The sequence below is a fragment of the Hippoglossus stenolepis genome, chromosome 12 (assembly GCF_022539355.2).
Source record: "Hippoglossus stenolepis isolate QCI-W04-F060 chromosome 12, HSTE1.2, whole genome shotgun sequence".
Classification (NCBI taxonomy): domain Eukaryota; kingdom Metazoa; phylum Chordata; class Actinopteri; order Pleuronectiformes; family Pleuronectidae; genus Hippoglossus; species Hippoglossus stenolepis.
This window is the reverse complement of record NC_061494.1, coordinates 24,377,671-24,390,170: the sequence shown is the minus strand read 5'-3', so window position 1 is coordinate 24,390,170 and position 12,500 is coordinate 24,377,671. Positions and strand designations below refer to the sequence as shown.

Sequence of the window (12,500 nt, the reverse complement as noted above, 5' to 3'; positions counted from 1 at the left end):
AGAAACTTTGACGCTGCTGGACGCCCCCCCTCTCTCCCTCCTGACGCAAAGCGCGTCGCTGTGCACGCGCACACACTCGTGCGGGATCACGGTACGTTCACGCATACGGTAAATAAGCCGCGTGCGTTTCGCTTCGTTAAAGGCCGTGACGTAATGCTCCGCAACTTTTACTGTCGATATGTGCAGCGTGCGTGTGTTTGTGCGTGTACGTGGATACGGTTCAGAGCCGAGTCGTGCGCGAATACGTGCACAGCGATAGTGTCACTGTAGCTTCATGCGCGCGTGTCCTCCATTGATGTTGTTTTGACTCTGGTGACGTAACGTGACGCGCCTCCACCATGAGATAAGCACATCTATTGCGTGCGTGCGTGTGCGTGTGTTCGTGTTCCACTCAGGGGGATTTCTTGGTGGCGCACTAAAGATTTTCTAGAAAACACACACGCACACTGTGATACACGCACGCACACACACACACACACACACACACACACACACAGGACCTCACCACGTGCTGGTTGTGACATGTTATTTAAACAGCTGATCTGAAGTGATGAACACGTGAAGAAGTCCTGACTTCACATGTGACTTTATTCAAAGTTCTTAACAGATAATAATGAGAACATGAGAACATGGAACAGACCAAAGCAGCAGGTGGTGAGATGACGTGAAACATCAGAGACAATCGGGATCCTGACATCAAAGTTATTTTCAGATAACATCTGTTCTTTTTAATGAGGATGATGAAGGTTGTTGGTTTGAATCCAGGGTCAGTCGTGGTCTTTCTCCTTCCTCCAGCACCTCATCTACTGTTCTGTGTCCTGTTTTACACTGGGACTGACTCCCCCCTAACCCTGAGTGGATGGACTACTCTCTGGTCCCAGTCTGACCTGGGACCTGTTCCCTTCTCGCTCTCTTCAGTGACTGTAACAGCAGAACTGAGCCCGAACTCCGACTGATCAAACTTGTGAATGAGTTTTTTCAGTTCCACATTCAGCCCACAATCTATTTTTAAAGCAGAGGAACCGAACTTCATGAGCTCCGTCAGAGTGGAGAGGGGACGGGGTTGAACCTGTTCAGAGCCGTGATCCAGATGCACGTGGGTCAGAGGTGCTGCAGCTGTTGGACGGATTGGTACCGTGCACATGAGCCTGGTGAACCCTGACCTTTTGTGTTTTATCCTCCAGGTGATTTCATCGCGTCACCGTTTGCCACCAGAACATCACAGACACATCTAAGGCAGCGACTCTGCAGCGATGATCTAACTCTCTGGGATGAAGGATACGCAGACCGACCTTTGACCCCTCATGGAATAAAAATGGCACTTTGGCTGAGACAGGGGAGAAAGCGAGTCATCTCACTCTCTGGGAATTCTGGGAATTTAATAAACTTGTTTGGCTGAAGCAGGACTGGATGAGCCTGGTGTTTTCCTTATTTCGTCGAGGCTGACGTTGTTCAGTGAAGATGGAATAAAGTCAGAAATGTTCCTGAAGAAAAAGTGATCTCAGAATAAAGTTTGGAGGAGGATGGAGCAGGATTTTACACAGTAGAAGTAAAAGAGGAGTTTGCACTAACCTGGACTAACGTTAGCCAGTGTGGGTGAACATTGAAACTCTTTAACACGCAGTTAAATCACAGATCAACTGTGGAACTTTCAGCCTGGAACCACAAACCTTCCATCACTCATCGTTTGTGAAAGTTAGAAAGTGGAGTTTCCCTTTATCTGTCTGTCAAAACAAGTTGAAACATGGCCGCCACCGGGAGGAAACACTTTGTGAGAGACTTTAATCATTTCATCACGTGTTACCTGTGTCGAGGTTACCTGATCAAACCCACCACCGTCACCGAGTGCCTGCACACCTGTGAGTCACACACACACACACACACACACACACACACACACAGATTCCTGTTTGATAAAAGATGAAATGACACAACACTCATTTCAAGACGTGAAAATATAAACGTGATCATCATTGTCCATTCTTGTCTATTAGCTTGTTAGCTAGAAAGCTAATGAGTGATGCTAGTAGTGAGTATTTGTTAAGCACTTATACTTTTAGATTGCTTCATACATAACTTCTCAAACTTTCACTTTTTATTCAGATCTTCTCTTCGTAAATATTTAACACATTTCACAAATTCTTTTTGTTTCTAACATTTGTTCTTTTGTTTGGCTAATTGATGAATCAAGAAATGATCTCAGCTGTAAAAGCCAAATCTACATTAATATCATATTATTCAGTTCCTGGAGCAGCTGAGTGAAAACATGTTAAACTGCTACTAAACCTGTTGTTATCTCTGCAGTTTGTAAGAGCTGCATCGTTCAGCACTTTGAGGACAGTAATGATTGTCCCAGATGTGGCATCCAGGTCCACGAGACCAACCCCCTGGAGATGCTCAGGTACGACCAAGCTGCTGCTCCTCCTCCTCCTCCTCCTCCTCCTCCTCCTCCTCCTCACTGGTTGCTTCAGTCTCTTTCTCTTCATGTAAAGAAACTCTGTTGTTAAGTTTGAATAAACATCATCTGTCACAACGTCAGTTTCATTCATCTCCATTGCCTTAGTCTTTACGTATTCATTTTATTTGGTCCTTCTCCTCCTCACGCTCTCCTCTCTCCGTCCTCTCAGGTTGGACAACACCCTGGAGGAGATCATCTTCAAGCTGGTGCCCGGACTCAGAGAAAGTGAGCTGGTTTCATCAGTTTCAGATAAATTATGTGACTATTCAATGGAGGCAGGAAAAATAAGTTAGTGAACGTCAGCGCTCCAATCATTACATAAATACATTTAACAAACATAAATTACTTTATAAAATCATCTTGTGCATGAAAAGATTGTTAGTGGGATTTGTCCCATCTGCTAACATGGAGGAGACAGGGTTTAGGACCTATACTGTAGCCAGCCACCAGGGGGTGATAGAGATGATTTTACTTTTGGGAGCCATCATGGCGTCCATCTTTATTTATTGAGCTGAAACGTGTGAGACGTCTGGAGCGGGTCTTGTGTTTGAGCTTAACCGCGTTGGCCATTTTCATTTAGTGTTAAAAGTTCTTCTAGTTTTAAAGATTTTCAGGCAGCGAATGTTCACAAACTTCTGCAACACTATTCATCAACTGACCTCAGAATCTGTGGCGTGGCCTCGACTAGTGATGTCGTATTGTGAGTGTACATGGTCAAATCTGCCCCAGGTGTCACATGACCTGAAGACAGAAACCTGAGAATAATACGTCGCAGTCATAGCGCCACCTTCTGGACGCTGGAAATGGTATATTCTTTATTTTCATCGGCTCCTTTAAGCAGGTTGAACAGATGAGAAAAGCTGATGATGATTTATTGTGAAGCTTGTGAATTGGTTGTGTTAACACTGAGTATCGAAGTTCAACATATCTTATCTTAAGATTCGATAAGATAAGACAAGATTAGAAAAGACGACATAAGATAAGAAACAATAAGATAAGAAACAATAAGATAAGATAAGAAACAATAAGATAAGATAAGAAACAATAAGATAAGATAAGAAACAATAAGATAAGAAACGATAAGATAAGAGAATGATTGTTAGTCCCAGTATGCAGATATTGATCAGATCTGGTGGCGTCACATGACCAACTGGTTGCTGAGGTTCCTCTCTGCACTTCATCACAATCTCTCCTCCGACTGGAGGTTCTGAAATGTTCATTTGTCAGTGTCACATTATTTTTTAGAGCGGTGGACGTTAGAGAGTTTAAAACAAGATGAAGATGAACGACCCTCTTTTCTGCCGCGAGGCCAACGAGGAGTCAACGCGTCTAGCTGAGGCTGCGATCACACTTTAACTTTATCTTCGTAACGTTCATGTTCCAGAACACGTCTTGTTTTACGGTTTTATACGTTTTAAATTCCAACTCACACCATTTGAAGTAACTGACTGGGATTCGTGGTTTTAAACCTCTGGTCAAACAGACGTTGTGTCAATGTGTCTCTGAGCTCTGTGGTTAAAGTTTGATTTATCTTATCGTTCATGTCAAACAGAAGAGGAGCAGCGAGAATTGGAGTTCTGGAGGAGGAACCAGAAAGAAAACGGTCAAGGTAAAGTGTTCGTGTCAGACTGAAGCTTTTCTAAATATGACCTTTTAAAGTTTCTGTAACTTTCAGTTAAAGTTAAACTTCATTTAACCTCAAAACTGTTTGTGTTTCACAGGCAAGGGCAACTTTTAATTCTTTAGTTTGTGATTAATCGTGTGTGTGTGTGTGTGTGTGTGTGTGTGTGTGTGTGTGTGTGTGTGTGTGTGTGTGTGTGTGTGTGTGTGTGTGTGTGTGTGTGTGTGTGTGTGTGTGTGTGTGTGTGTGTGTGTGTGTGTGTGTGTGTGCAGAAGCCCTGAGGCGTCAGAGGTTCGGGCTTCCTGATGTCGGAGGTGACGATGGTGATGCTGGTGGTGAAGACGATGATGGCGGCGATGAAGACTACCACAGGAGTGACCCTCAGATCGCCATCTGTCTGGACTGTCTGCGAAACACGGGACCGTCTGGAGAGAGCTCGGTCTCGGTGTGTGTTTTTAATAAGGATCAGGATATTGATTTTTATCATTTCTGTTAAATCGTCAGAACTTTTTAAAAGCTGAATTTGTTCTTCAGTCTTTTAAAGAAAAACATCTGCATTAATGTTTTAAAATGTGAATCTCAGTAAATCCTGTGTAAACACTCTTGTCTCTCATTGGACCAGGATCTGATGAAGAGGTTCATCCGCTGCTCCAGTCGCGTTACCGTGGGAACCATTAAGAAGTTTCTCAGTCTGAAGCTGAAGCTGCCGAGTTCTTATGAGGTGAGAACGTGATTCATTTAAAGGTTCAATACGTAACGTTACCTCGTTTAGACTGAGTTTTGTTCTTACATTCAATTTTCAAACCTGCAGAAATCTGTAGTTTTAATAAAGTAACGTTTCATTTAGTCGCCTGTTGGTGGCGTCACATCCTCTTTGTGCACGTGTCAGTGTTTGTTTGTCAGAAGAGTCAAAAGTCCCAGTTTTTGAACACTTTTTACATCTTGGTGGTTTTTAACTCGATATGTGAAGCAGATGAAGGATTTTAGTCGTCGGTCGTCTGGATCTGAAGTTTTCAGAGAAACAAGCTGAGCTCGACTCAGCCAATCAGATAATAAACACAGGAAACGTGTGTGTGTGTGTGTGTGTGTGTGTGTGTGCGTGTGCGTGCGTGTGCGTGCTGCAGACTGAACTGAAACTGCTTTACCTCTCACACGTTCCTCGGCCTCCCACTCGTAACCAAAGTCGACTTCCTCTCCTCTCTCATGTCGTTCATCAGCTCTTTTTATTTCGTTACTTTCTGTCTCATCATCACATTTTCATTTTGAGCCTGATGTAAATCTTGTTTTATTTTCCTTTTATTTCTCACGGTGAATTTGTAGCTGGACGTTCTGTGTAACGGGGAGATCATGGGCAGAGACCACACTCTGGAGTTCATCTACATGACGCGATGGAGGCTGCACGGAGAGAACGTAAGTCTCGCTCACTTCCTGTTTGTGTGTCTGCATGTTAATGTGCGGAGGCGGCGGAACAGGAAGTCATTTTTGTGTGTGTGACTCATCTTCTAAAGGTTACATCTGTTTGGGGACCTGCTCTTTGTCCCCATGAAGAAGACAAGTCCCCATAATGTGACTGTGTTAGGTCCCCACGACATGAGTAATACCTGGAACACACACACACACACACACACACACACACACACACACACACACACACACACACACACACACACACACACACACACACACACACACACACACACACACACACACACACACACACACACACACACACACACACACACACACACACACACACACGATCTCGGCCTCTGGGTCGTCGGTTTCACATCATAAAACAACATTATTAAAGTTTCTTTGTTCTCCTGAGTTTAAACATCAGAAAAACTCAAATTGGATGAATTCAGAATCAAAACAATCAAGTATGAACCAACCACTTCCTGTGACGTCAGAGATCCTGATTCTATGTTTCATTCTAAAGATCATGTGACGGCTGCAGGTTGAACATGTGACTGAATCATGACGGGGACATGTTGTATTTCAGTTTCTTTCTGGAGGAGCAGCTGCTCACACACTCTGTCTGAATCTTTTATCAGGAGGCTCACATCTGACACGTTTCCATCATTTAACCAAACACTGAGTCACAGAACCAGGCCGGCTCCCAGAGGTCAGGGGTCAGAGGACGACAGGAACATCACAGACTTCCACGTGTGTCAGTCGTGGAAGTGTCTTCATCAGATGCTCAGATTATTCTGTTCTCTCTCTTCCTCAGACGTATCCCATGGTTCTTGAGTACCGGCCACGAATCGACTTCGGCTGAACCACGGCTGCAAGAGGAGGAGCACACACACACACACACACACACACACACACACACACACACACACACACACACACACACACACACACACACACACACACACACACACACACACACACACACACACACACACACACACACACACACACACACACACACAGAGACACACACACACACACACACACACACACACACACACACACACACACACACACACACACACACACACACACACACACACACACACACACACACACACACACACACACACACACACACACACACACACCCACAATGTGCAGAGAGAGACTCAGATGTATTTTTGTACAGATGACGATGAAGTGCAGATGTTGCTATGGTAACAGAGGTTTTATGCTACATAGAATAATATATATGCGATAATATAAGATATTTTTAAATGTACGTCCCTGTGCCTAAAAACCTTTGATCATATCTTCACTTTGCCTGTTTAACTTTAACTCTGTAGATTAAATGTTGATTTTCTACTGTTGATGTGGAAGTTTTTATTGTTTATTATGTCTCTGCACCGGCGACACCTAGTGGCCGGTGGCGTTATGTTTTCAGTTTCTCCGTCTCTTGTGAACACGATATCTCAAGGACACTTTGAGGGAATTTCTTCAAATTTGTTCCAAACATTCACTTCGAGCCACAGATGAACTGATTAGATTTTGCTGGTCAAAGGTCAAAGTAATGGTGATCTCTGTAAACATGTTTTTGGCTTCTTGAACTTCAGTGAATTTCTTCACATTTTGACCAGTTTTGAAGCTTCATTAAGTTTCCGTGCGTCAAAGTGACGTCACAGGTTAATAACATGTCTGCGAACTGAAACGACCACAGGAGGTGATTCTAGTTTAAACGTGTATTTTTCTTCAGGAGGCATCTGAACATTATGTCGATTTTTATCTCTCAGTTGTGATTTTGTCCTTTTGAGATGAAACGAAACAAAAGCAACATCATTCAAACTTCCTGTTTACGAACAGAGACGAGGTCAATGTACTTCCTCGTCTGTGTCCTGGTTTCTGAAGGACGTCCTCTGTCACACTGAACCAGGTCGTTAGACTCATGACGGATGATGTTTCTGATATTTTGATAAACCCGCCCCCCCAACTATGACTCATTGGTCTTTGACGAGATCATAGAAATATCAAATCTTCATGTGATATTCTTTGTCTCTGTTTTCAGTCTTTACTTTTTCCTCCATGAGGAATCCACCAGTGTCCTGCTACACAGTGTGTATAGACATAAATATGTGTGTGTGTGTGGTGCAGTATCCAGTAATGTGACCTGAGTGTGTGGAGGCTTCATGACATCGTGTCACCACATGGCATCGACTCGTGCATGAGCTCATCGTGTCAAAGGTGAGGAGTTAAACAGCTGATGTCACGGAGGAGGCCGACGCCCCGACTGAGCAAAGACAACTTGGTTCTTCTGCAGCGCCTGTTCACACCGGGTCTGTTCACACCGGGTCTGTTCACACCGGGTCTGTTCACACCGGTTCTGTTCACACCGGGCCTGTTCACACCGGGTCTGTTCACACCGGTTCTGTTCACACCGGTTCTGTTAAATTGTTTATTTTCACACTTTAGTCCCTTGTTGATAATTGATTATTCTCTAAATATAAAATAGAAAGTTGTGTTCAGAATCAGAATCCCTCCTGAAAGTTCATGTTCGTCGTCCTGCTCCGACGCCATGATGGAGGGATGAGCGCCAAATTTAAACCACACCCACCTTTTACTGATCCAATCAGATCTGCTGGATTTTATTTCTTCAGGATAATTAATCACAAGAAGATCGTCCCGCTCCTCTGAAATGTCGTGGCCTCCGTCCCAACGTGGTGCTCATGTGACGAGCAGCTGATGTCAGCGCCGGATGGTAAATGGTAAAAATGTACCTTCGTTTATTTGAGGCTGGAGGGAGGTCACACAAAGAAAAGATGGCTGATGTCACATGATGCTATTTATACAATGTACGTTATTTGTGTGTGTGTGTGTGTGTGTGTGTGTGTGTGTGTGTGTGTGTGTGTGTGTGTGTGTGTGTGTGTGTGTGTGTGTGTGTGTGTGTGTGTGTGTGTGTGTGTGTGTGTGTGTGTGTGTGTGTGTGTGTGTGTGTGTGTGTGATATTTACAGATTTCGACACCTCCTCTCTGGTCACATGTCGCTCTCTGTTGCACTTTGAAGACAAATCACAGGAACGACTGAATGAGATTGAACAAAGTGGTACCTGAAAGCTGAGTAAAGTAAAAGTACGTAAACTCGTTGGCAAAAAGAAGTAACGCGTCATATTTCCTGTGAGGCTGTAAGTTGATGAAGGCGATGACATCATTAATCACCTGTCGCTGGTCATGATGACATCAGCGGTCAAGTGGGACAAAAATAAATCAGAGAGCCCATGACATATTTTTATTTGCGTGGATATATTATAAATAGAATTATCTTTTAGAACTTGTATAGCTGTTTACAGTGTTTAGACCTGTTTCATCATCAGATGACAAAGGAGGAGACGGTAAAATTAAAAAAAGGAATAATCTCATTCAGCTCTGTGATGAAGAAGAGTCAGTAAATGTGCTGCTTCAGGTTTGTGATGAATCATGAACCAGAATCATACATGTTGTCATCTGTGGTCCAGACTTTTAATAAACACGTCTCCACTTCCTCCCACTAACCAAACTGAAATATCTCTGATTCTAACAGTGATCGTGTTAAGGTCCCGCCCACTCTCGCTCTGGACCAATCAGGAGTCAGTCTATGCTTTTTTTAAATCATCAAACAAGTTATTAAAACATGAACAATTGAACAAACATCGGTGAGATAAGAACGACCTAAAATGACAGAAACTATCTTTGACAAAGATTTTCTGTCCATTTGCTAACATGGAGGAGGACTGTACTACAGCCAGCCACCAGGGGGCGATGGTGTATAATGTACTTGAGTGTAACACTTTTGTTTTTATTCCACAGCTTCAGATCCAGTCGGTGGTAAATGTTCTGTAAAGATCTTTACATAAGTTTCACATTCACACACATTCTGTGCAGCTCCTTCTCTTGAGAGGTTCGAGGTTCAGTATCTTGCCCAAGGACACTTCGTCACTGTGTTTCATCTCTTTCTGTGCGTGACGATTCGATGTCCACTCAGCGCCGCGGGGGGGAATGTCGTGTTCGTGACATACAAGGATTCCAGAGGAGCGACAGCGTGGCTGCAGACGAGCTGCAGGTCAGAGGTCGTTCACACTGAGGGTGGAGTCTGCTGTGTGTGTGATTTCTGATACGAGTGCACGTGTGGCAGACGGAGTGCGCACGGAGACGATGAGAATTTGAACTTGGGGGCGGAGACGAAGACTCAGACGAATACGGGTTTTCAGTCAATGTAAAAGTTCTGCAAAGTTAAAAAGACTCTGTGAAGGGAGGAGCTCCTCCTGAAACCCAGGACCACACCTCCTCATCAGCACGATGTCATGTGACCAGGAACAGGTGAGGAGCTGGTGGACATAAATCACCACGTCATGCTAACGGCTAACAGCTAGTGTAGCACGTCTCCTAATAGATACGTTCAATATCAAAATGAGAGCACCAACCGACCAATCAGAGCAGACTGGGCTTTATCAGGAGGAGGGTCTTAAAGGGACAGGAGCTGAAAGAGTTTGAGACAGAGGCTGAAAAGAGGAGCTGCAGCGATGGACAGGCTGAGGACAGCGATGGACGTTAGAGCATGAAAACATTTTACAGTCACAACACTCATTGAATTATCAACTTGAATATGAGCAGAATCTGTGAGTGTGTGTTTCCTGCTGGTTTCCGTGTGATGGGTTTAAAGAGCTTCTCTGTAAACCAGTCGGACCTGTGAAGCTGGAGCGCTGCCCCCTACAGGAGCCTGTGGAATTACAGTCATCTTTAAATCTTCTGCTTATTTCAGGCTGACGTCTCTCGGCTGCTTTTTCTGATGCAACACAAATCTGGTGTGTGTGTGAGTGTGTGTGTGAGTGTGTGTGTGAGTGTGTGTGGGTCACTGAGTCACAGGTGTTTCTCAGGAATAGAAAGATGACATAATGCTGTGACAGGCAGTGTGATGACACAGAGATTGTGTGTGAGTGTGTGAGTGTGTGTGTGTGCGTGAGTGTGTGTGAGTGTGAGTGTGAGTGTGAGTGTGTGCGTGAGTGTGTGTGAGTGGTGTGTGTGAGTGTGTGTGAGTGTGAATGTGTGTGTGTCTGTGTGAGAGAGAGAATATAAAGATTTTGTGACTAAGGAATTGTGTCAAAGTGCGAGAAGAGGGTGGATGAAGAATCATGTATCTATGCTTTAGTTCTGTGTGTGTCGTGTGTGTGTGTGTGTGTGTGTGTGTGTGTGTGTGTGTGTGTGTGTGTGTGTGTGTGTGTGTGTGTGTGTGTGTGTGTGTGTGTGTGTGTGTGTGTGTGTGTGTGTGTGTGTGTGTGTGTGTGTGTGTGTGTTTTATGGCAGCAGGTGTGTGACAGCATGTTGTACATATGTCAAATATGCTGTTACTTCAACGTCAGGGTAACTTTGTCTGAGTAGGTCACTGTGTGTGTGTGTGTGTGTGTGTGTGTGTGTGTGAGTGAGTGTGTCTCCTCATATATCTATTGACACTTGTGTCTTTGTTGAGATGATTTTGTGTCTTATTAACACAGTTTTGTCTCTTTAACACATTTAAAGTGTTTGATCTTAAATATCCAACGTGTTTGAACCAACAACCTAATAACAGACCTGTGACCTTACGTTGTATTTTCAAACCTGTAAGGTGTCGTCATATCATGATCCCACGCTGCTTTACCACATCAACAATATCTATCTATTGTTTCTGTCGACCGTGAATAAAGATGGACGACATGACAGCTCCCAAAAGTGAAGCCAAATCATCTGGATCGCCTCCTGGTGGCTGGCTGAAGTATAGGTCATAAACTCTGCTCCGTGACTGTATATACAGACCATCAGTGACTGTATATAAAGATGATCAGTGACTGTATATAAAGACGATCAGTGACTGTATATAAAGACGATCAGTGCTGTATATAAGACCATCAACTATCAGTGACTGTATATAAAGACCATCAGCGACTGTATATAAAGATGATCAGTGACTGTATATAAAGACCATCAGTGACTGTATATAAGATGATCAGTGACTGTATATAAGATGATCAGGAAATAAGAGATAGTGACTGTATAAGAATCGCGACTGTATATAAGATGATCAGTGACTGTATATAAAGATGATCAGTGACTGTATATAAAGACCATCAGTGACTGTATATAAAGATGATCAGTGACTGTATATAAAGACCATCAGTGACTGTATATAAAGATGATCAGTGACTGTATATAAATTATTTATTTCATATCATCGATGATTTTCTGTGAATTTTGAACGTTACAGATTTTTCTTCTTTTTTCTCTCTTTACTTGAACTTGACATTCTCACGTGTTCAGGTGTTGATGGTTCAAATCCACAAGTTGTTGTAACTCAAACAAACTTGATGTCAAAGATCTGAATCTTTGAGTTACAACAACTTGTGGATTTGAACCATCAACACCTGAACACGTGAGAATGTGAGACATGTTGCTGACATGTGGACGACACATGTTCCATCTTCACCTAAAGAGCAGGTCGAGACATCTATAAACAGTGAACGTATATAAATACACGCTGGTATTTCAGTAGCATGAGCTGCCTCACGTGGGCAACTTCAGGAATTTATTACGACTTCATTTTCAAAACCGACAGTTTGAGTTAAAAATACACGTTTATTCATTTATACAATAAAAAACTTCTCAGAGCAGAAAGAGGAAACAGATCAATTCAACTTGCTGTTTCCTGTTTCACTTCCTGTGTTTGTCTATGAACCTCACCTGAGGGGAATAGCTCCGCCTCCTCTGCTTCACTCTCTCTCTCCGTCAGTTCTTCTGTTTCCTGGTTTTAGTTCCGCTCGTTTGTTCCTTTTACTTTCTGTGTTTTTATTTCTGTTCCTCTGTGTTTGATTCTGACACAAACATCATTTTCTACATTTTCATTGATTCCTCAGAGAAGAATTCAAGGATGAAAACAATCAGACATATTTACAGATGTTTAATAAAGTTTAGTTTTCAGGTCAGTTCATCAGAGTCAGGTTTGAAA

The 12,500-nt window shown here is 43.2% G+C and overlaps 2 protein-coding genes across 6 annotated transcripts in view; both read left to right on the top strand.

Annotated features, from left to right (window-relative positions):
• The window catches only part of pcgf5b (polycomb group ring finger 5b), a 6,717-nt gene extending 258 nt beyond the window's left edge, over window positions 1–6,459 (top strand). For 2 of the 5 annotated variants that reach the window (XM_035173389.2, XM_035173391.2), the window contains exons 2-9: window positions 1,185–1,859; window positions 2,305–2,401; window positions 2,628–2,683; window positions 4,011–4,067; window positions 4,352–4,524; window positions 4,702–4,800; window positions 5,400–5,489; window positions 6,310–6,459. In XM_035173389.2, coding sequence (XP_035029280.1) covers window positions 1,745–1,859; window positions 2,305–2,401; window positions 2,628–2,683; window positions 4,011–4,067; window positions 4,352–4,524; window positions 4,702–4,800; window positions 5,400–5,489; window positions 6,310–6,357 — 735 coding nt within the window. In that variant the 5' untranslated portion in view covers window positions 1,185–1,744 and the 3' untranslated portion in view covers window positions 6,358–6,459. Of the gene's footprint in view, window positions 109–140; window positions 1,108–1,184; window positions 1,860–2,304; window positions 2,402–2,627; window positions 2,684–4,010; window positions 4,068–4,351; window positions 4,525–4,701; window positions 4,801–5,399; window positions 5,490–6,309 lie in introns of those variants that run through there. The other 3 variants (XM_035173390.2, XM_035173393.2, XM_035173392.2) reach the window with 3 other exon arrangements.
• A 3,288-nt stretch (window positions 6,460–9,747) lies between these two features.
• hectd2 (HECT domain containing 2) overlaps window positions 9,748–12,500 on the top strand; it is a 39,280-nt gene continuing 36,527 nt past the window's right edge. The window contains exon 1 of the mRNA XM_035173155.2: window positions 9,748–9,844. Coding sequence (XP_035029046.1) covers window positions 9,824–9,844 — 21 coding nt within the window. The 5' untranslated portion in view covers window positions 9,748–9,823. The remainder of the gene's footprint in view (window positions 9,845–12,500) is intronic.